The sequence below is a fragment of the Antedon mediterranea genome, chromosome 1 (assembly GCF_964355755.1).
Source record: "Antedon mediterranea chromosome 1, ecAntMedi1.1, whole genome shotgun sequence".
NCBI classification, from domain to species: Eukaryota; Metazoa; Echinodermata; class Crinoidea; order Comatulida; family Antedonidae; genus Antedon; species Antedon mediterranea.
Genome location: NC_092670.1, coordinates 17,613,059 through 17,636,468, shown reverse-complemented (window position 1 = coordinate 17,636,468; position 23,410 = coordinate 17,613,059). Strand labels below are relative to the sequence as shown.

General features: G+C 35.4%; 1 protein-coding gene and 73 non-coding genes across 76 annotated transcripts; all 74 read left to right on the top strand.

Annotated features, from left to right (window-relative positions):
- The first annotated feature begins 148 nt into the window (after positions 1 to 148).
- On the top strand, positions 149 to 6,873 carry LOC140047283 (dnaJ homolog subfamily C member 1-like). Of its 3 annotated transcripts, none has more exons than XR_011844921.1 (10): positions 149 to 376; positions 880 to 981; positions 1,361 to 1,407; positions 1,776 to 1,947; positions 2,065 to 2,481; positions 2,727 to 2,846; positions 3,093 to 3,159; positions 3,447 to 3,781; positions 5,570 to 5,830; positions 6,059 to 6,873. XR_011844921.1 is itself a non-coding variant. In XM_072092220.1 (10 exons), exons 1-9 carry the CDS (start codon positions 227 to 229, stop codon positions 4,053 to 4,055), a joined length of 1,419 nt encoding a protein of 472 aa, XP_071948321.1. In that variant the 5' UTR covers positions 149 to 226; the 3' UTR covers positions 4,056 to 4,073; positions 5,570 to 6,873. The 3 variants fall into 3 exon arrangements, 2 of the variants coding, with proteins under 2 accessions (XP_071948321.1, XP_071948308.1); XM_072092220.1 differs by adding an exon at positions 4,047 to 4,073 and having other exon boundaries at positions 5,570 to 6,873; XM_072092207.1 differs by having other exon boundaries at positions 5,570 to 6,872.
- Positions 6,874 to 7,617: 744 nt separating this feature from the next.
- Trnaf-gaa (transfer RNA phenylalanine (anticodon GAA)) lies at positions 7,618 to 7,690 on the top strand. Its single transcript has one exon. It is a non-coding gene; the product is annotated as a tRNA-Phe (tRNA).
- A 117-nt stretch (positions 7,691 to 7,807) lies between these two features.
- Trnaf-gaa (transfer RNA phenylalanine (anticodon GAA)) lies at positions 7,808 to 7,880 on the top strand. The gene has a single exon. It is a non-coding gene; the product is annotated as a tRNA-Phe (tRNA).
- Positions 7,881 to 7,995: 115 nt separating this feature from the next.
- Trnaf-aaa (transfer RNA phenylalanine (anticodon AAA)) lies at positions 7,996 to 8,068 on the top strand. Its single transcript has one exon. It is a non-coding gene; the product is annotated as a tRNA-Phe (tRNA).
- Positions 8,069 to 8,187: 119 nt separating this feature from the next.
- Trnaf-gaa (transfer RNA phenylalanine (anticodon GAA)) lies at positions 8,188 to 8,260 on the top strand. Its single transcript has one exon. It is a non-coding gene; the product is annotated as a tRNA-Phe (tRNA).
- A 278-nt stretch (positions 8,261 to 8,538) lies between these two features.
- Trnaf-gaa (transfer RNA phenylalanine (anticodon GAA)) lies at positions 8,539 to 8,610 on the top strand. The gene has a single exon. It is a non-coding gene; the product is annotated as a tRNA-Phe (tRNA).
- Positions 8,611 to 8,726: 116 nt separating this feature from the next.
- Trnaf-gaa (transfer RNA phenylalanine (anticodon GAA)) lies at positions 8,727 to 8,799 on the top strand. The gene has a single exon. It is a non-coding gene; the product is annotated as a tRNA-Phe (tRNA).
- Positions 8,800 to 8,905: 106 nt separating this feature from the next.
- On the top strand, positions 8,906 to 8,978 carry Trnaf-aaa (transfer RNA phenylalanine (anticodon AAA)). The gene has a single exon. It is a non-coding gene; the product is annotated as a tRNA-Phe (tRNA).
- Positions 8,979 to 9,090: 112 nt separating this feature from the next.
- On the top strand, positions 9,091 to 9,164 carry Trnaf-gaa (transfer RNA phenylalanine (anticodon GAA)). The gene has a single exon. It is a non-coding gene; the product is annotated as a tRNA-Phe (tRNA).
- Positions 9,165 to 9,278: 114 nt separating this feature from the next.
- On the top strand, positions 9,279 to 9,351 carry Trnaf-gaa (transfer RNA phenylalanine (anticodon GAA)). Its single transcript has one exon. It is a non-coding gene; the product is annotated as a tRNA-Phe (tRNA).
- A 106-nt stretch (positions 9,352 to 9,457) lies between these two features.
- Positions 9,458 to 9,530, top strand: Trnaf-gaa (transfer RNA phenylalanine (anticodon GAA)). Its single transcript has one exon. It is a non-coding gene; the product is annotated as a tRNA-Phe (tRNA).
- A 116-nt stretch (positions 9,531 to 9,646) lies between these two features.
- On the top strand, positions 9,647 to 9,718 carry Trnaf-aaa (transfer RNA phenylalanine (anticodon AAA)). Its single transcript has one exon. It is a non-coding gene; the product is annotated as a tRNA-Phe (tRNA).
- A 112-nt stretch (positions 9,719 to 9,830) lies between these two features.
- Positions 9,831 to 9,904, top strand: Trnaf-gaa (transfer RNA phenylalanine (anticodon GAA)). The gene has a single exon. It is a non-coding gene; the product is annotated as a tRNA-Phe (tRNA).
- A 114-nt stretch (positions 9,905 to 10,018) lies between these two features.
- Positions 10,019 to 10,094, top strand: Trnaf-gaa (transfer RNA phenylalanine (anticodon GAA)). Its single transcript has one exon. It is a non-coding gene; the product is annotated as a tRNA-Phe (tRNA).
- Positions 10,095 to 10,200: 106 nt separating this feature from the next.
- On the top strand, positions 10,201 to 10,273 carry Trnaf-gaa (transfer RNA phenylalanine (anticodon GAA)). Its single transcript has one exon. It is a non-coding gene; the product is annotated as a tRNA-Phe (tRNA).
- A 116-nt stretch (positions 10,274 to 10,389) lies between these two features.
- Trnaf-aaa (transfer RNA phenylalanine (anticodon AAA)) lies at positions 10,390 to 10,461 on the top strand. The gene has a single exon. It is a non-coding gene; the product is annotated as a tRNA-Phe (tRNA).
- Positions 10,462 to 10,577: 116 nt separating this feature from the next.
- Positions 10,578 to 10,650, top strand: Trnaf-gaa (transfer RNA phenylalanine (anticodon GAA)). Its single transcript has one exon. It is a non-coding gene; the product is annotated as a tRNA-Phe (tRNA).
- Positions 10,651 to 10,754: 104 nt separating this feature from the next.
- Positions 10,755 to 10,827, top strand: Trnaf-gaa (transfer RNA phenylalanine (anticodon GAA)). Its single transcript has one exon. It is a non-coding gene; the product is annotated as a tRNA-Phe (tRNA).
- Positions 10,828 to 10,939: 112 nt separating this feature from the next.
- Trnaf-gaa (transfer RNA phenylalanine (anticodon GAA)) lies at positions 10,940 to 11,013 on the top strand. Its single transcript has one exon. It is a non-coding gene; the product is annotated as a tRNA-Phe (tRNA).
- A 113-nt stretch (positions 11,014 to 11,126) lies between these two features.
- On the top strand, positions 11,127 to 11,200 carry Trnaf-gaa (transfer RNA phenylalanine (anticodon GAA)). Its single transcript has one exon. It is a non-coding gene; the product is annotated as a tRNA-Phe (tRNA).
- Positions 11,201 to 11,314: 114 nt separating this feature from the next.
- Positions 11,315 to 11,387, top strand: Trnaf-gaa (transfer RNA phenylalanine (anticodon GAA)). Its single transcript has one exon. It is a non-coding gene; the product is annotated as a tRNA-Phe (tRNA).
- A 106-nt stretch (positions 11,388 to 11,493) lies between these two features.
- On the top strand, positions 11,494 to 11,566 carry Trnaf-gaa (transfer RNA phenylalanine (anticodon GAA)). Its single transcript has one exon. It is a non-coding gene; the product is annotated as a tRNA-Phe (tRNA).
- A 116-nt stretch (positions 11,567 to 11,682) lies between these two features.
- On the top strand, positions 11,683 to 11,754 carry Trnaf-aaa (transfer RNA phenylalanine (anticodon AAA)). The gene has a single exon. It is a non-coding gene; the product is annotated as a tRNA-Phe (tRNA).
- Positions 11,755 to 11,866: 112 nt separating this feature from the next.
- On the top strand, positions 11,867 to 11,940 carry Trnaf-gaa (transfer RNA phenylalanine (anticodon GAA)). The gene has a single exon. It is a non-coding gene; the product is annotated as a tRNA-Phe (tRNA).
- A 114-nt stretch (positions 11,941 to 12,054) lies between these two features.
- Trnaf-gaa (transfer RNA phenylalanine (anticodon GAA)) lies at positions 12,055 to 12,127 on the top strand. The gene has a single exon. It is a non-coding gene; the product is annotated as a tRNA-Phe (tRNA).
- A 106-nt stretch (positions 12,128 to 12,233) lies between these two features.
- Positions 12,234 to 12,306, top strand: Trnaf-gaa (transfer RNA phenylalanine (anticodon GAA)). The gene has a single exon. It is a non-coding gene; the product is annotated as a tRNA-Phe (tRNA).
- Positions 12,307 to 12,422: 116 nt separating this feature from the next.
- Trnaf-aaa (transfer RNA phenylalanine (anticodon AAA)) lies at positions 12,423 to 12,494 on the top strand. The gene has a single exon. It is a non-coding gene; the product is annotated as a tRNA-Phe (tRNA).
- A 112-nt stretch (positions 12,495 to 12,606) lies between these two features.
- Positions 12,607 to 12,680, top strand: Trnaf-gaa (transfer RNA phenylalanine (anticodon GAA)). Its single transcript has one exon. It is a non-coding gene; the product is annotated as a tRNA-Phe (tRNA).
- A 114-nt stretch (positions 12,681 to 12,794) lies between these two features.
- Positions 12,795 to 12,870, top strand: Trnaf-gaa (transfer RNA phenylalanine (anticodon GAA)). Its single transcript has one exon. It is a non-coding gene; the product is annotated as a tRNA-Phe (tRNA).
- Positions 12,871 to 12,976: 106 nt separating this feature from the next.
- Trnaf-gaa (transfer RNA phenylalanine (anticodon GAA)) lies at positions 12,977 to 13,049 on the top strand. Its single transcript has one exon. It is a non-coding gene; the product is annotated as a tRNA-Phe (tRNA).
- A 116-nt stretch (positions 13,050 to 13,165) lies between these two features.
- Positions 13,166 to 13,238, top strand: Trnaf-gaa (transfer RNA phenylalanine (anticodon GAA)). The gene has a single exon. It is a non-coding gene; the product is annotated as a tRNA-Phe (tRNA).
- A 115-nt stretch (positions 13,239 to 13,353) lies between these two features.
- On the top strand, positions 13,354 to 13,426 carry Trnaf-gaa (transfer RNA phenylalanine (anticodon GAA)). Its single transcript has one exon. It is a non-coding gene; the product is annotated as a tRNA-Phe (tRNA).
- Positions 13,427 to 13,892: 466 nt separating this feature from the next.
- On the top strand, positions 13,893 to 13,965 carry Trnaf-gaa (transfer RNA phenylalanine (anticodon GAA)). The gene has a single exon. It is a non-coding gene; the product is annotated as a tRNA-Phe (tRNA).
- Positions 13,966 to 14,072: 107 nt separating this feature from the next.
- Trnaf-gaa (transfer RNA phenylalanine (anticodon GAA)) lies at positions 14,073 to 14,144 on the top strand. Its single transcript has one exon. It is a non-coding gene; the product is annotated as a tRNA-Phe (tRNA).
- Positions 14,145 to 14,260: 116 nt separating this feature from the next.
- Trnaf-gaa (transfer RNA phenylalanine (anticodon GAA)) lies at positions 14,261 to 14,332 on the top strand. Its single transcript has one exon. It is a non-coding gene; the product is annotated as a tRNA-Phe (tRNA).
- A 117-nt stretch (positions 14,333 to 14,449) lies between these two features.
- Trnaf-gaa (transfer RNA phenylalanine (anticodon GAA)) lies at positions 14,450 to 14,519 on the top strand. The gene has a single exon. It is a non-coding gene; the product is annotated as a tRNA-Phe (tRNA).
- Positions 14,520 to 14,623: 104 nt separating this feature from the next.
- On the top strand, positions 14,624 to 14,696 carry Trnaf-gaa (transfer RNA phenylalanine (anticodon GAA)). Its single transcript has one exon. It is a non-coding gene; the product is annotated as a tRNA-Phe (tRNA).
- Positions 14,697 to 14,808: 112 nt separating this feature from the next.
- Trnaf-gaa (transfer RNA phenylalanine (anticodon GAA)) lies at positions 14,809 to 14,882 on the top strand. Its single transcript has one exon. It is a non-coding gene; the product is annotated as a tRNA-Phe (tRNA).
- A 114-nt stretch (positions 14,883 to 14,996) lies between these two features.
- Positions 14,997 to 15,069, top strand: Trnaf-gaa (transfer RNA phenylalanine (anticodon GAA)). Its single transcript has one exon. It is a non-coding gene; the product is annotated as a tRNA-Phe (tRNA).
- Positions 15,070 to 15,175: 106 nt separating this feature from the next.
- Positions 15,176 to 15,248, top strand: Trnaf-gaa (transfer RNA phenylalanine (anticodon GAA)). Its single transcript has one exon. It is a non-coding gene; the product is annotated as a tRNA-Phe (tRNA).
- Positions 15,249 to 15,364: 116 nt separating this feature from the next.
- Positions 15,365 to 15,436, top strand: Trnaf-aaa (transfer RNA phenylalanine (anticodon AAA)). Its single transcript has one exon. It is a non-coding gene; the product is annotated as a tRNA-Phe (tRNA).
- Positions 15,437 to 15,548: 112 nt separating this feature from the next.
- Positions 15,549 to 15,622, top strand: Trnaf-gaa (transfer RNA phenylalanine (anticodon GAA)). Its single transcript has one exon. It is a non-coding gene; the product is annotated as a tRNA-Phe (tRNA).
- A 114-nt stretch (positions 15,623 to 15,736) lies between these two features.
- On the top strand, positions 15,737 to 15,809 carry Trnaf-gaa (transfer RNA phenylalanine (anticodon GAA)). Its single transcript has one exon. It is a non-coding gene; the product is annotated as a tRNA-Phe (tRNA).
- A 106-nt stretch (positions 15,810 to 15,915) lies between these two features.
- On the top strand, positions 15,916 to 15,988 carry Trnaf-gaa (transfer RNA phenylalanine (anticodon GAA)). Its single transcript has one exon. It is a non-coding gene; the product is annotated as a tRNA-Phe (tRNA).
- Positions 15,989 to 16,104: 116 nt separating this feature from the next.
- On the top strand, positions 16,105 to 16,176 carry Trnaf-aaa (transfer RNA phenylalanine (anticodon AAA)). The gene has a single exon. It is a non-coding gene; the product is annotated as a tRNA-Phe (tRNA).
- A 116-nt stretch (positions 16,177 to 16,292) lies between these two features.
- On the top strand, positions 16,293 to 16,365 carry Trnaf-gaa (transfer RNA phenylalanine (anticodon GAA)). The gene has a single exon. It is a non-coding gene; the product is annotated as a tRNA-Phe (tRNA).
- A 104-nt stretch (positions 16,366 to 16,469) lies between these two features.
- Positions 16,470 to 16,542, top strand: Trnaf-gaa (transfer RNA phenylalanine (anticodon GAA)). The gene has a single exon. It is a non-coding gene; the product is annotated as a tRNA-Phe (tRNA).
- A 299-nt stretch (positions 16,543 to 16,841) lies between these two features.
- On the top strand, positions 16,842 to 16,915 carry Trnaf-gaa (transfer RNA phenylalanine (anticodon GAA)). The gene has a single exon. It is a non-coding gene; the product is annotated as a tRNA-Phe (tRNA).
- Positions 16,916 to 17,029: 114 nt separating this feature from the next.
- Trnaf-gaa (transfer RNA phenylalanine (anticodon GAA)) lies at positions 17,030 to 17,102 on the top strand. The gene has a single exon. It is a non-coding gene; the product is annotated as a tRNA-Phe (tRNA).
- Positions 17,103 to 17,208: 106 nt separating this feature from the next.
- Positions 17,209 to 17,281, top strand: Trnaf-gaa (transfer RNA phenylalanine (anticodon GAA)). Its single transcript has one exon. It is a non-coding gene; the product is annotated as a tRNA-Phe (tRNA).
- Positions 17,282 to 17,397: 116 nt separating this feature from the next.
- Positions 17,398 to 17,469, top strand: Trnaf-aaa (transfer RNA phenylalanine (anticodon AAA)). The gene has a single exon. It is a non-coding gene; the product is annotated as a tRNA-Phe (tRNA).
- Positions 17,470 to 17,581: 112 nt separating this feature from the next.
- Positions 17,582 to 17,655, top strand: Trnaf-gaa (transfer RNA phenylalanine (anticodon GAA)). Its single transcript has one exon. It is a non-coding gene; the product is annotated as a tRNA-Phe (tRNA).
- A 114-nt stretch (positions 17,656 to 17,769) lies between these two features.
- Trnaf-gaa (transfer RNA phenylalanine (anticodon GAA)) lies at positions 17,770 to 17,842 on the top strand. The gene has a single exon. It is a non-coding gene; the product is annotated as a tRNA-Phe (tRNA).
- A 106-nt stretch (positions 17,843 to 17,948) lies between these two features.
- Trnaf-gaa (transfer RNA phenylalanine (anticodon GAA)) lies at positions 17,949 to 18,021 on the top strand. The gene has a single exon. It is a non-coding gene; the product is annotated as a tRNA-Phe (tRNA).
- Positions 18,022 to 18,137: 116 nt separating this feature from the next.
- On the top strand, positions 18,138 to 18,209 carry Trnaf-aaa (transfer RNA phenylalanine (anticodon AAA)). Its single transcript has one exon. It is a non-coding gene; the product is annotated as a tRNA-Phe (tRNA).
- Positions 18,210 to 18,321: 112 nt separating this feature from the next.
- On the top strand, positions 18,322 to 18,395 carry Trnaf-gaa (transfer RNA phenylalanine (anticodon GAA)). The gene has a single exon. It is a non-coding gene; the product is annotated as a tRNA-Phe (tRNA).
- Positions 18,396 to 18,509: 114 nt separating this feature from the next.
- Positions 18,510 to 18,582, top strand: Trnaf-gaa (transfer RNA phenylalanine (anticodon GAA)). Its single transcript has one exon. It is a non-coding gene; the product is annotated as a tRNA-Phe (tRNA).
- Positions 18,583 to 18,688: 106 nt separating this feature from the next.
- On the top strand, positions 18,689 to 18,761 carry Trnaf-gaa (transfer RNA phenylalanine (anticodon GAA)). The gene has a single exon. It is a non-coding gene; the product is annotated as a tRNA-Phe (tRNA).
- Positions 18,762 to 18,878: 117 nt separating this feature from the next.
- Trnaf-aaa (transfer RNA phenylalanine (anticodon AAA)) lies at positions 18,879 to 18,950 on the top strand. The gene has a single exon. It is a non-coding gene; the product is annotated as a tRNA-Phe (tRNA).
- Positions 18,951 to 19,065: 115 nt separating this feature from the next.
- On the top strand, positions 19,066 to 19,138 carry Trnaf-gaa (transfer RNA phenylalanine (anticodon GAA)). Its single transcript has one exon. It is a non-coding gene; the product is annotated as a tRNA-Phe (tRNA).
- Positions 19,139 to 19,604: 466 nt separating this feature from the next.
- Positions 19,605 to 19,677, top strand: Trnaf-gaa (transfer RNA phenylalanine (anticodon GAA)). Its single transcript has one exon. It is a non-coding gene; the product is annotated as a tRNA-Phe (tRNA).
- Positions 19,678 to 19,784: 107 nt separating this feature from the next.
- Trnaf-gaa (transfer RNA phenylalanine (anticodon GAA)) lies at positions 19,785 to 19,856 on the top strand. The gene has a single exon. It is a non-coding gene; the product is annotated as a tRNA-Phe (tRNA).
- Positions 19,857 to 20,161: 305 nt separating this feature from the next.
- Positions 20,162 to 20,231, top strand: Trnaf-gaa (transfer RNA phenylalanine (anticodon GAA)). The gene has a single exon. It is a non-coding gene; the product is annotated as a tRNA-Phe (tRNA).
- A 104-nt stretch (positions 20,232 to 20,335) lies between these two features.
- On the top strand, positions 20,336 to 20,408 carry Trnaf-gaa (transfer RNA phenylalanine (anticodon GAA)). Its single transcript has one exon. It is a non-coding gene; the product is annotated as a tRNA-Phe (tRNA).
- A 112-nt stretch (positions 20,409 to 20,520) lies between these two features.
- Trnaf-gaa (transfer RNA phenylalanine (anticodon GAA)) lies at positions 20,521 to 20,594 on the top strand. Its single transcript has one exon. It is a non-coding gene; the product is annotated as a tRNA-Phe (tRNA).
- A 114-nt stretch (positions 20,595 to 20,708) lies between these two features.
- On the top strand, positions 20,709 to 20,781 carry Trnaf-gaa (transfer RNA phenylalanine (anticodon GAA)). The gene has a single exon. It is a non-coding gene; the product is annotated as a tRNA-Phe (tRNA).
- A 106-nt stretch (positions 20,782 to 20,887) lies between these two features.
- Trnaf-gaa (transfer RNA phenylalanine (anticodon GAA)) lies at positions 20,888 to 20,960 on the top strand. Its single transcript has one exon. It is a non-coding gene; the product is annotated as a tRNA-Phe (tRNA).
- Positions 20,961 to 21,077: 117 nt separating this feature from the next.
- Positions 21,078 to 21,147, top strand: Trnaf-gaa (transfer RNA phenylalanine (anticodon GAA)). Its single transcript has one exon. It is a non-coding gene; the product is annotated as a tRNA-Phe (tRNA).
- A 105-nt stretch (positions 21,148 to 21,252) lies between these two features.
- Trnaf-gaa (transfer RNA phenylalanine (anticodon GAA)) lies at positions 21,253 to 21,325 on the top strand. Its single transcript has one exon. It is a non-coding gene; the product is annotated as a tRNA-Phe (tRNA).
- Positions 21,326 to 21,440: 115 nt separating this feature from the next.
- Positions 21,441 to 21,513, top strand: Trnaf-gaa (transfer RNA phenylalanine (anticodon GAA)). Its single transcript has one exon. It is a non-coding gene; the product is annotated as a tRNA-Phe (tRNA).
- A 292-nt stretch (positions 21,514 to 21,805) lies between these two features.
- Positions 21,806 to 21,878, top strand: Trnaf-gaa (transfer RNA phenylalanine (anticodon GAA)). Its single transcript has one exon. It is a non-coding gene; the product is annotated as a tRNA-Phe (tRNA).
- Positions 21,879 to 22,485: 607 nt separating this feature from the next.
- Positions 22,486 to 22,558, top strand: Trnaf-gaa (transfer RNA phenylalanine (anticodon GAA)). The gene has a single exon. It is a non-coding gene; the product is annotated as a tRNA-Phe (tRNA).
- A 117-nt stretch (positions 22,559 to 22,675) lies between these two features.
- Trnaf-gaa (transfer RNA phenylalanine (anticodon GAA)) lies at positions 22,676 to 22,748 on the top strand. Its single transcript has one exon. It is a non-coding gene; the product is annotated as a tRNA-Phe (tRNA).
- A 114-nt stretch (positions 22,749 to 22,862) lies between these two features.
- On the top strand, positions 22,863 to 22,935 carry Trnaf-gaa (transfer RNA phenylalanine (anticodon GAA)). The gene has a single exon. It is a non-coding gene; the product is annotated as a tRNA-Phe (tRNA).
- Positions 22,936 to 23,410: the final 475 nt, after the last annotated feature.

Here is a 23,410-nt window from a genome sequence, read left to right as displayed (position 1 = left end):
ACAAAATATTACTGTATATCAACATTTTGGTCACGTCTTCACACAATGGAATCGTCTAACTCAATCAGCTCGTGTTGTCATGCTTGAGCGGTTACCGTGGTCGTGCGCTAGGCCTAGAAAGAATCTTCATATCAGCGGATCAGTGACGGGGAGGAAGTAGTGTTTTGACGTGTGCTGTTTTGTAGCTGGTTGATGTGGCAGTTTCTTGTCTGGCAAATTTTTAAATATGGATTTAAAATGTGTAGTTTTTTCGTTTATTTGTGTACTGTTGACACAATTTACACACACTGGAGCATGGACTACAGATGATTTAGAATTGTTTGATCTCGTAGAAGAAATTCCAGTGACATTTTATGACTTTTTGGGGATTGATGAAGTAAGTAAGTGGAGGCCTCTAGCTAGCCTAGGCCTTGCTAGCCTAGCTAGGCCTAGCTAGAAGAAGGCCTAGCCTAACCCTACTCTCTAGCCTAGAGACTAAGACACTCTAGCCCTATTGTTCACATGGATAAAATAATGATTTAGATTTTACATAGGCCTAGATAGTTGGTACATGTTAAGGTGCAACCTGTACCAGATTCCTTTTGTGAATGACAACAATGACGTCTTCTCAATACTCTAGCTAGGCTAGGGCTAGGCCTAGGCTAGCCCTACACTACAGACAGTAACTTTTTTTTAAAAGGTTTATAAAATGTTTTACCACACTCCACATAATTTACACATTATTAAATACACCCATACATATAAATACAATTGCAATGAAATATATTATAAATATAGCCTAGGCCTAGGCCCCTAGTTATTCTTCTTTATTAACTTTTTTATTTAAAAAAGTTGATTTGAAGTTGGTAAAATTAAAAAATTGTTTTATTTTTCATACAGACAGCAACCAAGGGCGACATCAAAAAAGCGTACAGAGCTTTGTCATTGCAATATCATCCTGATAAAAATCAAGAAGAAGGTGCTGCTGAAAAGTTTAGAAAAGTAAGTATATACTAACTACCATTAAGTATATTACTAGTACTAGTAGTACAACATTTATTGGCAAAGATTAAGGGTGGGATTATACTGTCTTGGAATGCTTTAAAAATCAAAGACTCATTGTCCTAATTTAGTCTAAATTAGACAGTGGTATTAGATATTATACCGTCCCTTACTTCGCTCACAGCCAGATGTAGCATATGGTAGTACAGTACTTAATATGTTTATAGTATGGTTAATCATTTTCTTTCCTAAACTCAATAGTGCCATTGACTTTTTTTAAAATGATAAACACAGGTATGGCATAAATGAAAATATGTCTATAAAGATTTTTATTATTGTGCAATAATCCCTAGAATTTAAAACAAATTTTCTCTTTTAGATCGTTGCTGTGGTTGAAGTTCTAAAGAATGATGAACTTAGAGAAAAGTAAGGATTTATTTTTATGAACCAAAATCTTATCCCTTAAAATCCCTTTTTGATGATTGCTTTGTGTAAAAAGTAGGTACCATGTGATGCCAAAAGACCAGACAATCACGATCCCAAAAGAATTTGAAGAAGCCCTTGCAAATTATTAATTCACATTTTTACAGCAATATATATTTACATTACATTTATTTTGAGATCCAGCCACTGATACCCACAGCATTGTCATTTTTTCAGAAATTTGCCTTTGGAAATATATACATCCAATACATCTTACAGAGAAAGTTTATTTTTAAAATAATATACAATAACAAATTTACATTTTTTAATATCCTAATATAGTATGTTTATTTTTTACATTCCAAAATCAGATATAATGAGATCCTTGAGTATGGACTGCCAACATGGCGAGAACCGGTGTACTATTACCGTAAGGTGCGCAAAATGGGCCTAATTGAGATGAGCATATTAGTGTCCATCATCATGACCGTTGGTCATTACATCGTAGCTTGGGCTGCGTTCTGGGAAAAGAAATTTGAAATGGTAGGTTTTATATACTTAAGCAATATTAACATAAAATACTGGGTTTTTTTTGTGGATTCATTGCATAATTTGACAATACTATAAAAAAAAATTGATATTTTGTTTTATTTTATTTAGGAGTGTTTGATGCCCAAAAAGAAGAAAGACAAGAAAGGTAAAAAGACAAAGAACAAAGAAGATCAAGAAGAAGAGGAAGGATTAACCGAAGAAATGCTCGCAAGTCACAATATATCGCGTCCAAAATTCACCGATTTACTGCCATTAAAGGCTACATACATCGTCTTTAAACAAATAATAAGAATACCTGCTAGGCTTAATGCATTGCGGGTTTGCATTCAAAATAGGTTTAGGAGGTCATCTGAAGATGTGGAGCCTGAGGAGAAGCGTAGGCCTAAGAGGGTTAGGACTAAGCTTGAGACCGCACCTATACCTGAACCGGTGGTTGTGAGTTCTGGCAATGGCCCAGTGGTTTATAACAGTGTTCAAAATGGAGCGGTAGAGAATTGTGAAACAACAGAGACTGAAAGCAGAAAAGTATGTACAATATGGATAATATAAACATACCTTTTATTGTTTGTGTGTGAAATATAAGTTAAATACAAAATTTAATGTTAAAAAATAAATTCATTTTTCAGAACCATCATAGAACCATTTTCAAGATTAAGTATACAAAAATAAAAAATAAAGCACCCAAGTTGGTTACTATTTCTAGTAAATTCCTACCAAATTATTTTTTGCTTTGATTGTGTGTAATAATAACACTGATGTTATTGATGTAGGGTAAAGAATGGACATCAGAGGAAGTAAGCAAGATGGTTCGGTGTATGGCAAAGTTTCCAGGAGGGACCACCCAAAGATGGCAGAAGATAGCTGCCGAGTTGGACAGATCTGTTGATGAGGTAATACTTAGAAATGTCATAAAATAATACTTTCTTCCCAACAAGGACCACTTTTAGGATCGTAGTGTCATCTTAGAAAAGGTCCTGGGTATTAGTACTCTATAAGATCTAAAAGATTAAAATAATTTATTCAACATTCTATAGATAGATGCTCAAATATTTTGTCATATTTTAATTCATACAATATATTACAGTCTTATTTTAGTTATACTATCATTATATAACTAATTTTGTTCTTAATTCTAGGTGCTTAAGAAATCCAAGTCAATGAAATCCGGCTCATATGCAATGAATGTTGATGCATCAGTTCAGGGTATGTTGTAACACTGTATAAAAATGATTCAAATGGGGTTGTTTATTTAACTACAGTGGTACCATGAAGGAATTCAATCCATACCCAAGCTTGGCCAAATGGGTGGTATTATACTCAGATTGCATTAACAATGAATTTTCCCAAAATTGGGAGGTGGGATTATTCTTGTTCTTTGGATTGTAATACTTGACTGAAAGCTGATTTGTACACAAGACCTTAGGATTGCGAGGCAAACATATATACCACCAAGCTATAGTGCCATATTATATATAAAGTCATTTTTGTAGGAATTGTCAAAGGTGTAAGTTCAAATGTCACCAGCAAAACTGGCAAGAAACTCACAGATGATGAAATATCGGTGAGGAACGATTTTGAAACCAGAAATGGACAGACCAACCGTAGAAATAAAACCGCAAAACCACCACAGACAGCTGAAAGAACTTTATTGATAAAAGACGCCAAAGAAGATGAGCAGATTGTGAATGGTGACGCTGAGGAGATCCAATCGGGAACATGGACACAGTTACAACAGAAGATTTTTGAAACGGCTTTATTAATGTTTCCTAAAGGAACCAGTGATAGGTTTACTAAAGTCGCTGAGCAAGTGCCAGAGAAATCTAAAGTAAGTAGATATCAAGTTTTCCTCTCACATTCCTCGTATTTTTAATTTTTAAAACTATCAAATTGATACACTTGGCTCTGTCTTTACTGACTAGCTGCATTGTATTATATACCATTATTTGATATTGAAGGAATTTATATTCTGATAGATTGTCATCTGGCACTACTTGATTAAGTCATATGTTCACAATTTTTTTTTGTGAGATGATTACTAGAAGTGTTTGTATCAATTTCTTAATTTAACAAAGAAATATATTTTTCAACAGAAATATTAAAGACTAATTTATTGTAAGGTAATAAACAGAGAAAATGCATGATTTTTTTTTCTAAGGTCCGGTTCACACTAAGTTTCAACGCTATTAACTAACAGATTGGATGTTCAAGAATGTTTTACTAATATTTTCAGTGGAATTACAGTAATTGGTGAATTTTTAGATTTGATATGTATTCATATGTGAAAGATTGTACTACCTACTGCAGGAAGACTGAGTGTGGGGGTTCCTATCTCTTTTCCCTTATTAACATTTTTGTTCATGTGGATATAGGCGACTCAACTTATCCTCTGGATCTGCCTACAAAATATTTATGTTTGAACACATTTTAAACCTTTGTAATTTTATACTTTTGTATTTGATGGCCGAGTATTGAAGCGTGTCTTTTATGGCAACATGTGGTCAGGTCAACGAGATGTGCTTGTATTTTGAAGGGTGAACATTTTTTCCTACCAGTACTACTTGAAATACCTCAATGGGGATTAATTATTATATAAAACATTTAGCAGCTGTTTTCAACTTTCATTTTATTATTCATTTGGTTTTTTTTATAATTTCTTTCCAGAATTTAATGAACTTTACCAAACTATTTTGACTAACACAAATGGTTCAAAATATATTACTACTGTATACAGTATTTAATTTAACCCTGTATGCACCTGTATACTAACTAGAGCAAAATCTGCATGGAAAAGGGAGTGGAATTTAGGGGTATTAGAATTTGGAACTGATACCGTCAGGCCAGGTAGTGCACTGTGTGAATATAGAATAAGTTTATAATAATTAGAATGTTGGTTATATACAGTATTGTATACTGTAGTATGATCATTTTATGTAGGTGTAGAATTTGGTTTGTTATTTCATATTCTGGATTTATAAAACCTTCAACTTTCCATCACAGGAAACACTATCAAACTAGTTTGACAAAAAAAGTGTGATGTGCCCAAATATGGTAGTGATTTGACATCATCAAGTCCATATAAGAGCACATCACATTTTGTTGTTACATGATTTGATTTGAATTTATTAGGAAAATCATCAAGTGATAACATAAATTACGGACATTACAAATAATACATTTTACAAGATTTTCTAGGATAGCCCAAAAAGCCTGTTAGCTTATTTCCATTGGGATCCTTTTACAATCTAAAATAAAAAATATAAAAATTACAAAGTATTGCATTAAACACGTAAATATAACAAAAACAATAATATAAAAAACAAGTTAAATTAAAAGACTATGATTGACTTGATTATTTGGTTGAACAGAAATGTGATTTAACAGAGTGTGATAGTGTAGACAGAGCTTTAGGCCAGATGCTTTGGTATCTTTGCCTCAACCATTCTTTTCTTATAGAAGCTGTTATCAACTTCAATTTCATTATTTATTTGGTTCTTTTATAATTGCTTTTATTCCAGAATTTAATGAAATGGTTCTAAATTTTTATTTCTCACAGATTACAAGCTCTTCAGTTATGTATAGTAATTATTAACTATTTTTATTTTGTTTTTTTAAGGAACAATGCATTTTACGTTATAAAGCTTTGGTTGAAATTGTTCGGAAAAAAAAGTTGTCATCAGCATCTTGAAAACGGGTTTAAAATTTGCAAGACGGTGAGAATGATCGGCTCCGAGCCACGTAATTCATATGATGCGATGTGAGGTGCCCAACTTGTGAAACAACTTATAGTTTGAATGGATAAAATCATCAATAAAGATCTGAAAGTGTTATGAAGCATTAAGGAACAGTGAATATCGGAGATCCTTACAACGATGATGTACGTCTGTGTGTTATTAGTTATACTCGTTTGACGAAAGAGACCGTAGTTATCAGACTGTGACATTCAACTTGTCACGGTCTGCTAAAATACCGTCACCTTTTTTAGTTTGGGCATTAAGAGAAACCTTTCACTGTTCAAAACAGGTTAATCTGTTTAGTGTTTGTCTAGTACCAATAGCCAGAATCCAACATATCTGTTCTTACCTTTAAGTGTTCTTACCTTTAGGTGAATCAGGAGGCAAATTCTCGTAGCCTGACAGGACAATATTTCCCAGATTGAGGATTCAATTGAATGATAGTACATTCAAAATAATTTGATCTGACCCTCAAGATAACCTCTTATGACAAAGTATCACATGTGTAAGACTAAAGAACTCAAATATTCATGTTGGATTATTAACATTCATTTCAGTTTATCAATATTCATTTTGGTTAATGAACATTCATTTTGGTTAATAAATATCCATTTTGTTGAGGTATGGAGTATTGTATGTTGAGGAAAACTCTAAAATAAATCGTTTTTTAATTAATGTACATATATTTGTACATTGCTATATGCTGTCCAACATAATCTCTATTTTTAAAATATTTATATATTATAAATAATTTATTATTCATGTAACAAGCTGTAAAAATCTCCTCCAGCTCAGTAATCAATTAAAAACCTGCTAGTGGCGGTTTCATCGCTGTTGGTTGTCAACTGATTAAAAAAAAATGTAAAAAATATTTCTATAAACAACAAAGTAAAAATTGAATATACTGTATTTGCCAGTATAGATAATTACTTGGATTGTTTTGGGGGTTTTAAATTTGGTTTTACTTATTAAATTTTGGTTTTTAAAATATGTGACTTAAAAAAGTATAAATGATTTTTCCATTTGTTGTAAAGTACTTAAATAATAAATTAAAGATCACTTTGCTATATTTGAGAGATGATAACAATAAGATGGTATTGACAGTAAATTGGGGTCTAGTCTGTTTTTGTTAACCAAATGATGAAATGGTGCTATGATATTTGTGCAATTTAATAAATTGTTACTGTGAAAACTAAGATCACTGTCTGATTTTTGTTTTTCAGTATAAAATACACAATGCAAAATATTGTATATAGAAGTTAGACCATTTTATGCATTGTCTTACTAGGTTCCTGTACTTGGTAGATGCAGAGCAAGTCATTTGACCAGTCACAATTGATCGATCATCCAAACTATCGCTTGAGATTGGTCAAAATCCCTAACAATTGTTTTGAAAATGCATCTAAGAGATAGATGTTTCAAAACTGCCGAAATAGCTCAGTTGGGAGAGCGTCAGACTGAAGATCTAAAGGTGCCTGGCTAAATTCCGTCTCTCAGCATGTGTCTATGACAAAAGTTTTTAGTGCATTTTAAATTAATCAACGATTATTGTTTTTATTACTTTCATTTTTGTTTCTGAGTAATATGTTGTTTATGTACACTGCAGTTATCAATCGTCAGACTGAAGAAAATACTTATTTTAGTGCATTTTAAGTTAAATCAACGATTGTTTTTTTCACTAAATTCATTTTCTTTTATGTATAATATTGTGTTTCTGTACACAGCATTTATCAACTGCCGAAATAGCTGAGTTTGGAGAGCGTCAGACTGAAGATCTGTAGGTCCCTGGTTTGATTCAGGGTTTCGGCATAATGTCTTAAAATACTTTTTTTTTAGTGCATTTTAAGTTAAATCAACGATTAATTTTTTTACTAAATTAATTTTGTTTTCTGTATAATATTGTGTTTCTATACAAAGCGTTTATCAACTAGCCGAAATAGCTCAGTTGGGAGAGCGTCAGACTGAAGATCTGAAGGTCCCTGGTTCAATCCCGGGTTTCGGCATAATGTCTAAAATAACTTTTTTAGTGCTTTTAAGTTAAATCAACGATTAATTTTTTTACTGAATTCATTTTCTTTTCTGTGTAATATTATGTTTCTGTACACAGCGTTTATCAACTAGCCGAAATAGCTCAGTTGGGAGAGCGTCAGACTGAAGATCTGAAGGTCCCTGGTTCAATCCCGGGTTGCGGCATATGACCTCCGACAATTTTTTAGTGCATTTTAGGTTAAATCAACAATTATTTTTGTAGCGAATTCATTTTCTTTTCTGTATAATGTTGTGTGTATGTACACAGAATTTATCAACTGCCGAAATAGCTCAGTTGGGAGAGCGTCAGACTAAAGATCTGAAGGTCCCTGGTTCAATCCCGGGTTTCGGCATTATTATGTCCTCCGACAATTTTTTAGTGCATTTTAGGTTAAATCAACGATTATTTTTGTAGTGAATTAATTTTCTTTTCTGTATAATATTGTGTGTATGTACACAGCATTTATCAACTGCCGAAATAGCTCAGTTGGGAGAGCGTCAGACTGAAGATCTGAAGGTCCCTGGTTCAATCCCGGGTTTCGGCATATGTCTCCTTTACATTTTTAAGTTAAATCAACGATTTTCTTTTTTAGTGAATTCATTTTTTTTTTCTGTTTAATGTTGTGTATATGTACAATGAAATTACTAACAAGCCGAAATAGCTCACTTGGGAGAGGGCAGACTGAAGGTCCCTGGTTCAATCCCGGGTTTCGGCATATTTTCTCCGTTACATTTTAAAGTATAATCAACGATTTTCTTTTTTAGTGAATTCATTTTCTTTTTTGCATAATGTTGTGTGTATGTACATTGCTATTGCTTAGAAGCCGAAATAGCTCAGTTGGGAGAGGGCAGACTGAAGATCTGAAGGTCCCTGGTTCAATCCCGGGTTTCGGCATATGTACTCCGATGATTTTTTAGTGCATTTTTGGTTAAATAAACGATTATTTTTGTAGCGAATTAATTTCATTTTATATATAATGTTGTGTGTATGTACACAGCGTTTATCAACTAGCCGAAATAGCTCAGTTGGGAGAGCGTCAGACTGAAGATCTGAAGGTCCCTGGTTCAATCCCGGGTTTCGGCATATGTCTCCTATACATTTTAAAGTTAAATCAACAACTTTCTTTTTTAGTGAATTCATTTTCTTTTCTGTATAATGTTGTGTGTATGTACAATGCAATTACTAACAAGCCGAAATAGCTCAGTTGGGAGAGCGTCAGACTAAAGATCTGAAGGTCCCTGGTTCAATCCCGGGTTTCGGCATATGTCCTCCGACAATTTTTTAGCGCATTTTAGGTTAAATCAACGATTATTTTTGTAGTGAATTCATTTTCTTTTCTGTATAATGTTGTGTATGTACACAGCATTTATCAACTGCCGAAATAGCTCAGTTGGGAGAGCCTCAGACTGAAGATCTGAAGGTCCCTGGTTCAATCCCGGGTTCGGCATATGTCCTCCGACAATTTTTTAGTGCATTTTAGGTTAAATCAACGATTATTTTTGTAGTGAATTCATTTTCTTTTCTGTATAATGTTTTGTGTATGTACACAGCATTTATCAACTGCCTAAATAGCTCAGTTGGGAGAGCGTCAGACTGAAGATCTGAAGGTTCCTAGTTCAATCCCGGGTTTCGGCATATGTCTCCTTTACATTTTTAAGTTAAATCAACGATTTTCTTTTTTAGTGAATTCATTTTCTTTTCTGTTTAATGTTGTGTGTATGTACAATGCAATTACTAACAAGCCGAAATAGCTCAGTTGGGAGAGCGTCAGACTGAAGATCTGAAGGTCCCTGGTTCAATCCCGGGTTTCGGCATATGTACTCCGGTAATTTTTTAGTGCATTTTTGGTTAAATCAACGATTATTTTTGTAGTGAATTTATTTTCTTTTCTGTATAATGTTGTGTGTATGTACAATGCAATTACTAACAAGCCGAAATAGCTTAGTTGGAGAGCGTCAGACTAAAGATCTGAAGGTCCCTGGTTCAATCCCGTGTTTCAGCATATGTCCTCCGCCAATTTTTTAGTGCATTTTAGGTTAAATCAACGATTATTTTTGTAGTGAATTCATTTTCTTTTCTGAATAATGTTGTGTATGTACACAGCATTTATCAACTGCCGAAATAGCTCAGTTGGGAGAGCGTCAGACTGAAGATCTGAAGGTCCCTGGTTCAATCCCGGGTTCGGCATATGTCCTCCGACAATTTTTTAGTGCATTTTAGGTTAAATCAACGATTATTTTTGTAGTGAATTCATTTTCTTTTCTGTATAATGTTTTGTGTATGTACACAGCATTTATCAACTGCCTAAATACTAGCTCAGTTGGGAGAGCGTCAGACTGAAGATCTGAAGGTCCCTGGTTCAATCCCGGGTTTCGGCATATGTCTCCTTTACATTTTTAAGTTAAATCAACGATTTTCTTTTTTAGTGAATTCATTTTCTTTTCTGCTTAATGTTGTGTGTATGTACAATGCAATTACTAACAAGCCGAAATAGCTCAGTTGGGAGAGCGTCAGACTGAAGATCTGAAGATCCCTGGTTCAATCCAGGGTTTCGGCATATGTACTCCGGTAATTTTTTAGTGCATTTTTGGTTAAATCAACGATTATTTTTGTAGTGAATTTATTTTCTTTTCTGTATAATTTTGTGTGTATGTACAATGCAATTACTAACAAGCCGAAATAGCTTAGTTGGAGAGCGTCAGACTAAAGATCTGAAGGTCCCTGGTTCAATCCCGTGTTTCAGCATATGTCCTCCGACAATTTTTTAGTGCATTTTAGGTTAAATCAACGATTATTTTTGTAGTGAATTCATTTTCTTTTCTGAATAATGTTGTGTGTATGTACAATGCAATTACTAACAAGCCGAAATAGCTCAGTTGGGAGAGCGTCAGACTGAAGATCTGAAGGTCCCTGGTTCAATCCCGGGTTTCGGCATATATCTCCTATACATTTTAAGGTTAAATCAACGATTATTTTTGTAGTGAATCCATTTTCTTTTCTGTATAATGTTGTGTGTATGTACACATCATTTATCAACTGCCGAAATAGCTCAGTTGGGAGAGCGTCAGACTGAAGATCTGAAGGTCCCTGGTTCAATCCTGGGTTTCGGCATATGTCCTCCGACAATTTTTTAGTGCATTTTAGGTTAAATCAACGATTATTGTTGTAGTGAATTCATTTTCTTTTCTGTATAATGTTGTGTATGTACACAGCATTTATCAACTGCCGAAATAGGTCAGTTGGGAGAGCGTCAGACTGAAGATCTGAAGGTCCCTGGTTCAATCCCGGGTTCGGGATATGTCCTCCGACAATTTTTTAGTGCATTTTAGGTTAAATCAACGATTATTTTTGTAGTGAATTCATTTTCTTTTCTGTATAATGTTTTGTGTATGTACACAGCATTTATCAACTGCCGAAATAGCTCAGTTGGGAGAGCCTCAGACTGAAGATCTGAAGGTCCCTGGTTCAATCCCGGGTTCGGCATATGTCCTCCGACAATTTTTTAGTGCATTTTAGGTTAAATCAACGATTATTTTTGTAGTGAATTCATTTGCTTTTCTGTATAATGTTTTGTGTATGTACACAGCATTTATCAACTGCCTAAATAGCTCAGTTGGGAGAGCGTCAGACTGAAGATCTGAAGGTCCCTAGTTCAATCCCGGGTTTCGGCATGTGTCTCTATTACATTTTTAAGTTAAATCAACGATTTTCTTTTTTAGTGAATTCATTTTCTTTTCTGTTTAATGTTGTGTGTATGTACAATGCAATTACTAACAAGCCGAAATAGCTCAGTTGGGAGAGCGTCAGACTGAAGATCTGAAGGTCCCTGGTTCAATCCCGGGTTTCGGCATATGTACTCCGGTAATTTTTTAGTGCATTTTTGGTTAAATCAACGATTATTTTTGTAGTGAATTTATTTTCTTTTCTGTATAATGTTGTGTGTATGTACAATGCAATTACTAACAAGCCGAAATAGCTTAGTTGGAGAGCGTCAGACTAAAGATCTGAAGGTCCCTGGTTCAATCCCGTGTTTCAGCATATGTCCTCCGCCAATTTTTTAGTGCATTTTAGGTTAAATCAACGATTATTTTTGTAGTGAATTCATTTTCTTTTCTGCATAATGTTGTGTATGTACACAGCATTTATCAACTGCCGAAATAGCTCAGTTGGGAGAGCGTCAGACTGAAGATCTGAAGGTCCCTGGTTCAATCCCGGGTTCGGCATATGTCTTCCGACAATTTTTTAGTGCATTTTAGGTTAAATCAACGATTATTTTTGTAGTGAATTCATTTTCTTTTCTGTATAATGTTTTGTGTATGTACATAGCATTTATCAACTGCCTAAATAGCTCAGTTGGGAGAGCGTCAGACTGAAGATCTGAAGGTCCCTAGTTCAATTCCGGGTTTCGGCATATGTCTCCTTTACATTTTTAAGTTAAATCAACGATTTTCTTTTTTAGTGAATTCATTTTCTTTTCTGTTTAATGTTGTGTGTATGTACAATGCAATTACTAACAAGCCGAAATAGCTCAGTTGGGAGAACGTCAGACTGAAGATCTGAAGGTCCCTGGTTCAATCCCGGGTTTCGGCATATGTACTCCGGTAATTTTTTAGTGCATTTTTGGTTAAATCAACGATTATTTTTGTAGTGAATTTATTTTCTTTTCTGTATAATGTTGTGTGTATGTACAATGCAATTACTAACAAGCCGAAATAGCTTAGTTGGAGAGCGTCAGACTAAAGATCTGAAGGTCCCTGGTTCAATCCCGTGTTTCAGCATATGTCCTCCGCCAATTTTTTAGTGCATTTTAGGTTAAATCAACGATTATTTTTGTAGTGAATTCATTTTCTTTTCTGCATAATGTTGTGTATGTACACAGCATTTATCAACTGCCGAAATAGCTCATTTGGGAGAGCGTCAGACTGAAGATCTGAAGGTCCCTGGTTCAATCCCGGGTTCGGCATATGTCCTCCGACAATTTTTTAGTGCATTTTAGGTTAAATCAACGATTATTTTTGTAGTGAATTCATTTTCTTTTCTGTATAATGTTTTGTGTATGTACACAGCATTTATCAACTGCCTAAATAGCTCAGTAGTAGGGAGAGCGTCAGACTGAAGATCTGAAGGTCCCTGGTTCAATCCCGGGTTTCGGCATATGTCTCCTTTACATTTTTAAGTTAAATCAACGATTTTCTTTTTTAGTGAATTCATTTTCTTTTCTGCTTAATGTTGTGTGTATGTACAATGCAATTACTAACAAGCCGAAATAGCTCTGTTGGGAGAGCGTCAGACTGAAGATCTGAAGGTCCCTGGTTCAATCCAGGGTTTCGGCATATGTACTCCGGTAATTTTTTAGTGCATTTTTGGTTAAATCAACGATTATTTTTGTAGTGAATTTATTTTCTTTTCTGTATAATTTTGTGTGTATGTACAATGCAATTACTAACAAGCCGAAATAGCTCAGTTGGGAGAGCGTCAGACTGAAGATCTGAAGGTCCCTGGTTCAATCCCGGGTTTCGGCATATGTACTCCGGTAATTTTTTAGTGCATTTTTGGTTAAATCAACGATTATTTTTCTAGTGAATTTATTTTCTTTTCTGTATAATGTTGTGTGTATGTACACAGCATTTATCAACTGCCGAAATAGCTCAGTTGGGAGAGCGTCAGACAGAAGATCTGAAGGTCTCTGGTTCAATCCTGGGTTTCGACATATGTAATCCGATAATTTTTTAGTGCATTATTGGTTAAATCAACGATTATTTTTGTAGTGAATTAATTTCCTTTTCTATATAATGTGTTTATGTACACAGCATTTATCAAGAAACCGAAAGCTCAGTTGGGAGAGCGTCAGACTGAAGATTTGAAGGTCCCTGGTCCAATCATGTCTCCGATACTTATTATGGTGCATTTTAAGTTAAATCAACGATTATTTTTTAGTGATTTTATTTTCTTTTATGTAAATTATTGTGTTTCTGTACACAGCATTGATTCCCTAGCCGAAATAGCTCATTTGGGAGACCGTTAGACTGGAGGTCTCTCGTTCAATCCCGGGTTTCTGCATAATGTCTAAAATATTTATTAGGGCATTTTAAGTTAAATCAATGATTAATTTTTTTAATGAATTCATTTTCTTTTCTATCTAATATTGTGTTTCTGTACACAGCGTTTATCAACTAGCCGAAATAGCTCAGTTGGGAGAGCGTCAGACTGAAGATCTGAAGGTCCCTGGTTCAGTCCCGGGTTTCGGCATATTTTCTCCGTTACATTTTTAAGTATAATCAACGATTTTCTTTTTTAGCGAATTCATTTTCTTTTCTGCATAATGTTGTGTGTATGTACATTGCAATTACTTAGAAGCCGAAATAGCTCAGTTGGGAGAGGGCAGACTGAAGATCTGAAGGTCCCTGGTTCAATCCCGGGTTTCGGCATATGTACTCCGATAATTTTTTAGTGCATTTTTGGTTAAATCAACGATTATTTTTGTAGTGAATTCATTTTCTTTTCTGTATAATGTTGTGTGTATGTACATTGCAATTACTTAGAAGCCGAAATAGCTCAGTTGGGAGAGGGCAGACTGAAGATCTGAAGGTCCCTGGTTCAATCCCGGGTTTCGGCATATGTACTCCGATAATTTTTTAGTGCATTTTTGGTTAAATCAACGATTATTTTTGTAGTGAATTAATTTCCTTTTCTATATAATGTTGTGTTTATGTACACAGCATTTATCAAGAAAGCGAAAGCTCAGTTGGGAGAGCGTCAGACTGAAGATCTGAAGGTCCCTGGTTCAATCCCGGGTTTCGGCATATGTCTCATATACATTTTAAAGTTAAATCAACGATTATTTTTGTAGTAAATCCATTTTCTTTTCTGTCTAATGTTGTGTGTATGTACACATCATTTATCAACTGCCGAAATAGCTCAGTTGGGAGAGCGTCAGACTGAAGATCTGAAGGTCCCTGGTTCAATCCCGGGTTTCGGCATATGTCCTCCGACAATTTTTTAGTGCATTTTAGGTTAAATCAACGATTATTTTTGTAGTGAATTCATTTTCTTTTCTGCATAATGTTGTGTATGTACACAGCATTTATCAACTGCCGAAATAGCTCAGTTGGGAGAGAGTCAGACTGAAGATCTGAAGGTCCCTGGTTCAATCCCGGGTTCGGCATATGTCCTCCTACAATTTTTTAGTGCATTTTAGGTTAAATCAACGATTATTTTTGTAGTGAATTCATTTTCTTTTCTGTATAATGTTTTGTGTATGTACACAGCATTTATCAACTGCCTAAATAGCTCAGTTGGGAGAGCGTCAGACTGAAGATCTGAAGGTCCCTGGTTCAATCCCGGGTTTCGGCATATGTCTCCTTTACATTTTTAAGTTAAATCAACGATTTTCTTTTTTAGTGAATTCATTTTCTTTTCTGCTTAATGTTGTGTGTATGTACAATGCAATTACTAACAAGCCGAAATAGCTCAGTTGGGAGAGCGTCAGACTGAAGATCTGAAGGTCCCTGGTTCAATCCAGGGTTTCGGCATATGTACTCCGGTAATTTTTTAGTGCATTTTTGGTTAAATCAACGATTATTTTTGTAGTGAATTTATTTTCTTTTCTGTATAATTTTGTGTGTATGTACAATGCAATTACTAACAAGCCGAAATAGCTTAGTTGGAGAGCGTCAGACTAAAGATCTGAAGGTCCCTGGTTCAATCCCGTGTTTCAGCATATGTCCTCCGACAATTTTTTAGTGCATTTTAGGTTAAATCAACGATTATTTTTGTAGTGAATTCATTTTCTTTTCTGAATAATGTTGTGTATGTACACAGCATTTATCAACTGCCGAAATAGCTCAGTTGGGAGAGCGTCAGACTGAAGATCTGAAGGTCCCTGGTTCAATCCCGGGTTCGGCATATGTCCTCCGACAATTTTTTAGTGCATTTTAGGTTAAATCAACGATTATTTTTGTAGTGAATTCATTTTCTTTTCTGTATAATGTTTTGTGTATGTACACAGCATTTATCAACTGCCTAAATAGCTCAGTTGGGAGAGCGTCAGACTGAAGATCTGAAGGTCCCTGGTTCAATCCCGGGTTTCGGCATATGTCTCCTTTACATTTTTAAGTTAAATCAACGATTTTCTTTTTTAGTGAATTCATTTTCTTTTCTGCTTAATGTTGTGTGTATGTACAATGCAATTACTAACAAGCCGAAATAGCTCAGTTGGGAGAGCGTCAGACTGAAGATCTGAAGATCCCTGGTTCAATCCAGGGTTTCGGCATATGTACTCCGGTAATTTTTTAGTGCATTTTTGGTTAAATCAACGATTATTTTTGTAGTGAATTTATTTTCTTTTCTGTATAATTTTGTGTGTATGTACAATGCAATTACTAACAAGCCGAAATAGCTTAGTTGGAGAGCGTCAGACTAAAGATCTGAAGGTCCCTGGTTCAATCCCGTGTTTCAGCATATGTCCTCCGACAATTTTTTAGTGCATTTTAGGTTAAATCAACGATTATTTTTGTAGTGAATTCATTTTCTTTTCTGAATAATGTTGTGTGTATGTACAATGCAATTACTAACAAGCCGAAATAGCTCAGTTGGGAGAGCGTCAGACTGAAGATCTGAAGGTCCCTGGTTCAATCCCGGGTTTCGGCATATATCTCCTATACATTTTAAGGTTAAATCAACGATTATTTTTGTAGTGAATCCATTTTCTTTTCTGTATAATGTTGTGTGTATGTACACATCATTTATCAACTGCCGAAATAGCTCAGTTGGGAGAGCGTCAGACTGAAGATCTGAAGGTCCCTGGTTCAATCCTGGGTTTCGGCATATGTCCTCCGACAATTTTTTAGTGCATTTTAGGTTAAATCAACGATTATTTTTGTAGTGAATTCATTTTCTTTTCTGTATAATGTTGTGTATGTACACAGCATTTATCAACTGCCGAAATAGGTCAGTTGGGAGAGCGTCAGACTGAAGATCTGAAGGTCCCTGTTTCAATCCCGGGTTCGGGATATGTCCTCCGACAATTTTTTAGTGCATTTTAGGTTAAATCAACGATTATTTTTGTAGTGAATTCATTTTCTTTTCTGTATAATGTTTTGTGTATGTACACAGCATTTATCAACTGCCGAAATAGCTCAGTTGGGAGAGCCTCAGACTGAAGATCTGAAGGTCCCTGGTTCAATCCCGGGTTCGGCATATGTCCTCCGACAATTTTTTAGTGCATTTTAGGTTAAATCAACGATTATTTTTGTAGTGAATTCATTTGCTTTTCTGTATAATGTTTTGTGTATGTACACAGCATTTATCAACTGCCTAAATAGCTCAGTTGGGAGAGCGTCAGACTGAAGATCTGAAGGTCCCTAGTTCAATCCCGGGTTTCGGCATGTGTCTCTATTACATTTTTAAGTTAAATCAACGATTTTCTTTTTTAGTGAATTCATTTTCTTTTCTGTTTAATGTTGTGTGTATGTACAATGCAATTACTAACAAGCCGAAATAGCTCAGTTGGGAGAGCGTCAGACTGAAGATCTGAAGGTCCCTGGTTCAATCCCGGGTTTCGGCATATGTACTCCGGTAATTTTTTAGTGCATTTTTGGTTAAATCAACGATTATTTTTGTAGTGAATTTATTTTCTTTTCTGTATAATGTTGTGTGTATGTACAATGCAATTACTAACAAGCCGAAATAGCTTAGTTGGAGAGCGTCAGACTAAAGATCTGAAGGTCCCTGGTTCAATCCCGTGTTTCAGCATATGTCCTCCGCCAATTTTTTAGTGCATTTTAGGTTAAATCAACGATTATTTTTGTAGTGAATTCATTTTCTTTTCTGCATAATGTTGTGTATGTACACAGCATTTATCAACTGCCGAAATAGCTCAGTTGGGAGAGCGTCAGACTGAAGATCTGAAGGTCCCTGGTTCAATCCCGGGTTCGGCATATGTCTTCCGACAATTTTTTAGTGCATTTTAGGTTAAATCAACGATTATTTTTGTAGTGAATTCATTTTCTTTTCTGTATAATGTTTTGTGTATGTACATAGCATTTATCAACTGCCTAAATAGCTCAGTTGGGAGAGCGTCAGACTGAAGATCTGAAGGTCCCTAGTTCAATTCCGGGTTTCGGCATATGTCTCCTTTACATTTTTAAGTTAAATCAACGATTTTCTTTTTTAGTGAATTCATTTTCTTTTCTGTTTAATGTTGTGTGTATGTACAATGCAATTACTAACAAGCCGAAATAGCTCAGTTGGGAGAACGTCAGACTGAAGATCTGAAGGTCCCTGGTTCAATCCCGGGTTTCGGCATATGTACTCCGGTAATTTTTTAGTGCATTTTTGGTTAAATCAACGATTATTTTTGTAGTGAATTTATTTTCTTTTCTGTATAATGTTGTGTGTATGTACAATGCAATTACTAACAAGCCGAAATAGCTTAGTTGGAGAGCGTCAGACTAAAGATCTGAAGGTCCCTGGTTCAATCCCGTGTTTCAGCATATGTCCTCCGCCAATTTTTTAGTGCATTTTAGGTTAAATCAACGATTATTTTTGTAGTGAATTCATTTTCTTTTCTGCATAATGTTGTGTATGTACACAGCATTTATCAACTGCCGAAATAGCTCAGTTGGGAGAGCGTCAGACTGAAGATCTGAAGGTCCCTGGTTCAATCCCGGGTTCGGCATATGTCCTCCGACAATTTTTTAGTGCATTTTAGGTTAAATCAACGATTATTTTTGTAGTGAATTCATTTTCTTTTCTGTATAATGTTTTGTGTATGTACACAGCATTTATCAACTGCCTAAATAGCTCAGTAGGGAGAGCGTCAGACTGAAGATCTGAAGGTCCCTGGTTCAATCCCGGGTTTCGGCATATGTCTCCTTTACATTTTTAAGTTAAATCAACGATTTTCTTTTTTAGTGAATTCATTTTCTTTTCTGCTTAATGTTGTGTGTATGTACAATGCAATTACTAACAAGCCGAAATAGCTCAGTTGGGAGAGCGTCAGACTGAAGATCTGAAGGTCCCTGGTTCAATCCAGGGTTTCGGCATATGTACTCCGGTAATTTTTTTAGTGCATTTTTGGTTAAATCAACGATTATTTTTGTAGTGAATTTATTTTCTTTTCTGTATAATTTTGTGTGTATGTACAATGCAATTACTAACAATCCGAAATAGCTTAGTTGGAGAGCGTCAGACTAAAGATCTGAAGGTCCCTGGTTCAATCCCGGGTTTCGGCATATGTACTCCGGTAATTTTTTAGTGCATTTTTGGTTAAATCAACGATTATTTTTCTAGTGAATTTATTTTCTTTTCTGTATAATGTTGTGTGTATGTACACAGCATTTATCAACTGCCGAAATAGCTCAGTTGGGAGAGCGTCAGACAGAAGATCTGAAGGTCCCTGGTTCAATCCTGGGTTTCGACATATGTAATCCGATAATTTTTTAGTGCATTTTTGGTTAAATCAACGATTATTTTTGTAGTGAATTAATTTCCTTTTCTATATAATGTGTTTATGTACACAGCATTTATCAAGAAACCGAAAGCTCAGTTGGGAGAGCGTCAGACTGAAGATTTGAAGGTCCCTGGTCCAATCATGTCTCCGATACTTATTATGGTGCATTTTAAGTTAAATCAACGATTATTTTTTAGTGATTTTATTTTCTTTTATGTAAATTATTGTGTTTCTGTACACAGCATTGATTCCCTAGCCGAAATAGCTCATTTGGGAGACCGTTAGACTGGAGGTCTCTCGTTCAATCCCGGGTTTCTGCATAATGTCTAAAATATTTATTAGGGCATTTTAAGTTAAATCAATGATTAATTTTTTTAATGAATTCATTTTCTTTTCTATCTAATATTGTGTTTCTGTACACAGCGTTTATCAACTAGCCGAAATAGCTCAGTTGGGAGAGCGTCAGACTGAAGATCTGAAGGTCCCTGGTTCAGTCCCGGGTTTCGGCATATTTTCTCCGTTACATTTTTAAGTATAATCAACGATTTTCTTTTTTAGCGAATTCATTTTCTTTTCTGCATAATGTTGTGTGTATGTACATTGCAATTACTTAGAAGCCGAAATAGCTCAGTTGGGAGAGGGCAGACTGAAGATCTGAAGGTCCCTGGTTCAATCCCGGGTTTCGGCATATGTACTCCGATAATTTTTTAGTGCATTTTTGGTTAAATCAACGATTATTTTTGTAGTGAATTCATTTTCTTTTCTGTATAATGTTGTGTGTATGTACATTGCAATTACTTAGAAGCCGAAATAGCTCAGTTGGGAGAGGGCAGACTGAAGATCTGAAGGTCCCTGGTTCCATCCCGGGTTTCGGCATATGTACTCCGAAAATTTTTTAGTGCATTTTTGGTTAAATCAACGATTATTTTTGTAGTGAATTAATTTCCTTTTCTATATAATGTTGTGTTTATGTACACAGCATTTATCAAGAAAGCGAAAGCTCAGTTGGGAGAGCGTCAGACTGAAGATCTGAAGGTCCCTGGTTCAATCCCGGGTTTCGGCATATGTCTCATATACATTTTAAAGTTAAATCAACGATTATTTTTGTAGTAAATCCATTTTCTTTTCTGTCTAATGTTGTGTGTATGTACACATCATTTATCAACTGCCGAAATAGCTCAGTTGGGAGAGCGTCAGACTGAAGATCTGAAGGTCCCTGGTTCAATCCCGGGTTTCGGCATATGTCCTCCGACAATTTTTTAGTGCATTTTAGGTTAAATCAACGATTATTTTTGTAGTGAATTCATTTTCTTTTCTGCATAATGTTGTGTATGTACACAGCATTTATCAACTGCCGAAATAGCTCAGTTGGGAGAGCGTCAGACTGAAGATCTGAAGGTCCCTGGTTCAATCCCGGGTTCGGCATATGTCCTCCTACAATTTTTTAGTGCATTTTAGGTTAAATCAACGATTATTTTTGTAGTGAATTCATTTTCTTTTCTGTATAATGTTTTGTGTATGTACACAGCATTTATCAACTGCCTAAATAGCTCAGTTGGGAGAGCGTCAGACTGAAGATCTGAAGGTCCCTGGTTCAATCCCGGGTTTCGGCATATGTCTCCTTTACATTTTTAAGTTAAATCAACGATTTTCTTTTTTAGTGAATTCATTTTCTTTTCTGCTTAATGTTGTGTGTATGTACAATGCAATTACTAACAAGCCGAAATAGCTCAGTTGGGAGAGCGTCAGACTGAAGATCTGAAGGTCCCTGGTTCAATCCAGGGTTTCGGCATATGTACTCCGGTAATTTTTTAGTGCATTTTTGGTTAAATCAACGATTATTTTTGTAGTGAATTAATTTCCTTTTCTATATAATGTTGTGTTTATGTACACAGCATTTATCAAGAAAGCGAAAGCTCAGTTGGGAGAGCGTCAGACTGAAGATCTGAAAGTCCCTGGTTCAATCCCGGGTTTCGGCATATGTCTCCTATACATTTTAAAGTTAAATCAACGATTATTTTTGTAGTGAATCCATTTTCTTTTCTGTATAATGTTGTGTGTATGTACACAGCATTTATCAACTAGCCGAAATAGCTCAGTTGGGAGAGCGTCAGACTGAAGATCTGAAGGTCCCTGGTTCAATCCCGGGTTTCGGCATATGACTTCCGACAATTTTTTAGTGCATTTTAGGTTAAATCAACGATTATTTTTGTAGTGAACTCATTTTCTTTTCTGTATAATGTTGTGTGTATGTACACAGCATTTATCAACTGCCGAAATAGCTCAGTTGGGAGAACGTCAGACTGAAGATCTGAAGGTCCCTGGTTCAATCCCTGGTTTCGGCATATGTCTCCTTAACATTTTTAAGTTAAATGAACGATTTTCTTTTTTAGTGAATTCATTTTTTTTCTTTTTAATGTTGTGTGTATGTACAATGCAATTACTAACAAACCGAAATAGCTCACTTGGGAGAGGGCAGACTGAAGATCTGAAGGTCCCTGGTTCAATCCCGGGTTTCGGCATATGTACTCCGGTAATTTTTTAGTGCATTATTGGTTAAATCAACGATTATTTTTGTAGTGAATTTATTTTCTTTTCTTTATAATGTTGTGTGTATGTACACAGCATTTGTCAACTGCCGAAATAGCTCAGTTGGGAGAGCGTCAGACTGAAGATCTGAAGGTCCCTGGTTCAATCCTGGGTTTCGACATATGTACTCCGATAATATTGTAGTGCATTTTTGGTTAAATCAACGATTCTTTTTGTAGTGAATTAATTTCCTTTTCTATATAATGTTTCGTTTATGTAAACAGCATTTATCAAGAAAGTGAAAGCTCAGTTGGGAGAGCGTCAGACTGAAGATCTGAGTGAGTGAGTGGCCGAGCGGTTAAGACAGTGGAACCGTAATTACGTAGCCATAACATCGGCATGGGTTCGAGGCTCACTCACTCCATGGTTCTGGTGGTAGAACGAGTCTTCTCGGATAAGGACTATAAACCGTAGGTCCAGTGTACACATCTAGCTCGTGTGCACTTTAAAGAACCTAGTACATCTTTCGAGACGAGTAGGGGGTTACCCCGGTGTATTAGTACATCACAGCCACTGATCACCAACTGGGCCCTCTGGGAGACCAGTCTTTGACTGAAGAGGTTACCCAGTATAAATATATATTTCAATTCAATCTGAAGGTCCCTGGTTCAATCCCGGGTTTCGGCATATGTCTCCTATACATTTTAGGTTAAATCAACGATTATTTTTGTAGTGAATTCATTTTCTTTTCTGTATAATGTTGTGTATGTACACAGCATTTATGAACTGCCGAAATAGCTCAGTTGGGAGAGCGTCAGACTGAAGATCTGAAGGTCCCTGGTTGAATCCCGAGTTTCGGCATATGTATCCAATACATTTTTAGTGCATTTTAGTTATCCAATCATCAATTATTGTTTTAGTGAATTCATTTTTATTTCAGTGTAAAATTGTTTTCATGTACAATGCATTTCTCCAATAGCCAAAATAGCTCAGTTGGGAGAGCGTCAGACTGAAGATCTAAAGGTCCCTGGTTCAATCCCAGGTTTCGGAATATTTTGTCCGATACTTTTTTAGTGCATTTTAGTTATCTAATCAATTATCGTTTTAGTGAATTCATTTTGTTTCAGGGTGAAATTGTTTTCATGTACACTGCATTAATCAAGTAGCCGAAATAGCTCAGTTTGGAGAGCGTCAGACTGAAGATCTGAAGGTCCCTGCTTCAATCCTGGGTTTCGGCATATGTCTCCGATAGACTTTTAGTGCATTCTAAGTTTAATCAAGGATTTTCTTTTTAGTGAATTCATTTTTCTTTTCTGTATAATATTTTGTCTATGTACACTGCAATTCCGAACTAGCCGAAATATCTCTTATCTTATTTTTTTGTAGTGCATTTTGCGATAAATCGTTTTTGATGCACTTTTTTGGGTTGATGCGTCCATCATAGGTCTGGATGAGCAATAATTATAAACGAAATTAGGCAAATGTTGCACATTTGACATAATCAGGTGGAATAGCATCATGCGATAATGGGAGGGCGTCTTATTCTCACACTTTTAAAACTTTTTGTTAATTCCCAATTGCTATTTTCTACCAGTGGCCGTATTCACCAATCACACTTAAGTGAGAAATTTCACTTAACTCAATAAATATTTAAGTATTTCACTTAAATTGTATTCACTAAAGCTTGGTTCCCACTAGAACGTAACGCAAGGA

Coding starts and splice junctions, on each gene's coding strand:
- LOC140047283 (XM_072092207.1), top strand. CDS start 227: ATGGATTTAAAATGTGTAGTTTTTTCGTTTATTTGTGTACTGTTGACA. Junction 377..879: donor ACTTTTTGGGGATTGATGAA/GTAAGTAAGTGG, acceptor TTTTTCATACAG/ACAGCAACCAAGGGCGACAT. Junction 982..1,360: donor CTGCTGAAAAGTTTAGAAAA/GTAAGTATATAC, acceptor TTTCTCTTTTAG/ATCGTTGCTGTGGTTGAAGT.